At 46.8% G+C, this 1,199-nt stretch overlaps 1 protein-coding gene across 3 annotated transcripts in view; it reads right to left on the minus strand.

Annotated features, from left to right (window-relative positions):
* Positions 1-416: 416 nt before the first annotated feature.
* TTLL9 (tubulin tyrosine ligase like 9) overlaps positions 417-1,199 on the minus strand; it is a 33,738-nt gene continuing 32,955 nt past the window's right edge. For all 3 annotated transcript variants that reach the window (XM_027867459.1, XM_027867458.1, XM_027867462.1), the window contains one exon: positions 417-767. In XM_027867459.1, the coding sequence (XP_027723260.1) occupies positions 691-767 (77 nt within the window). In that variant the 3' untranslated portion in view covers positions 417-690. The remainder of the gene's footprint in view (positions 768-1,199) is intronic.

Below are 1,199 nucleotides of genomic sequence, written 5' to 3' on the forward strand. Positions count from 1 at the left end.
GAGCACTTGTTACACCACATTAGTAAAGGGGCTGTCCTCAATAGAGAGGAGTTGTTGACACCAGGGAAGTCACATGTGGTTCACAAAGATGAGGAACCAGGCCCTAGTGGTTAAGTGACTTGTCTGAATTCCTATAGCTAATAAATGTTGGAACTAGTCTTGTCACCAAGATCTTCTAACTTTGAATTCACACCATGACAACCCGGTGGAGGCAATTACTCCCTTGTCCTCCCTGAGATTTTTCCCCATCTCTCAAATGGGGATGATCTCTCCTGTCTGCCTGGAAGAGGGAAGAAAGAGTGTCCCCTGAACATACATAGGTGATGTTCACTGCTTCAGCCAACAGGATCAGAAAGAGCCAGATGAGAAAGAGAAGTCAAATGATGACTTACTTTTATTAAGAAAGTTCTCTCTAGGACTGCAAGGTTTGCTGCATTTCTCTTTGTATAGGTCAGTCAAATCCTTAGTTCCCCGTCACAGAACCAATGCAGACTAACCCGTCAAGGTCACACATCCATACAGCTTCCCAGACACACCCTGGAGCCAGCAAGTCCAGGAGGCTGATGGTTGGTGACATGCTGAGCCAGCAAAACTGTTGGCAGGCCTGAAAAAAACTGGAGGCACTGCTCCAAAATTGGGAGGGGTCACTAGGCACCTGCTTGGGCTCAATTTCCCCCTGACCCACCATGATTAGCTGGTAACTTTCTTCTGGCTGTGAAGTGAACGGAAGAGCTGCCTCAGCTGTTTCTTTCGATCGTTGTTGCAGCCTGAAATAAAAGCAAGAGTAGGGGTTCTATCAGGACCCCCTGATACTCACTGGCTGGATGACCCGGAGCTGGTAGGGAGAAGAGCAGGGCTGTGGGCAAGCTTCATTTTCCTTATTTGTCAAGTAGAAACATAAACAGCCCACATAGTACTTAAAGGTTTAGAAATGTGCCCCATGAGCTCCTCAGGGTAGAGTACAATCATTACTACCCACATCTGATAGTTGAGAAGACAGGCCTGGAAAGAAGTGGTTTGCCCGTGGAATGTGTTCTAGGTCCAAGACCAGCACTCTTCCCCTGCTCTACCTCATACTATCCTCCCTCGAGGAAATTTCCAGGGAAATGCATTGAAAAGTAAAGCACTAAAGAAGTGTAAGCTGTTAACACCAAATCAAGTTCAAGCTCTTTGACCTGGTTTTTATGGCCCTTCACAGC

The sequence above is a fragment of the Vombatus ursinus genome, unplaced genomic scaffold, assembly GCF_900497805.2.
Source record: "Vombatus ursinus unplaced genomic scaffold, bare-nosed wombat genome assembly UNPS02014786.1, whole genome shotgun sequence".
In the NCBI taxonomy this organism is placed as follows: domain Eukaryota; kingdom Metazoa; phylum Chordata; class Mammalia; order Diprotodontia; family Vombatidae; genus Vombatus; species Vombatus ursinus.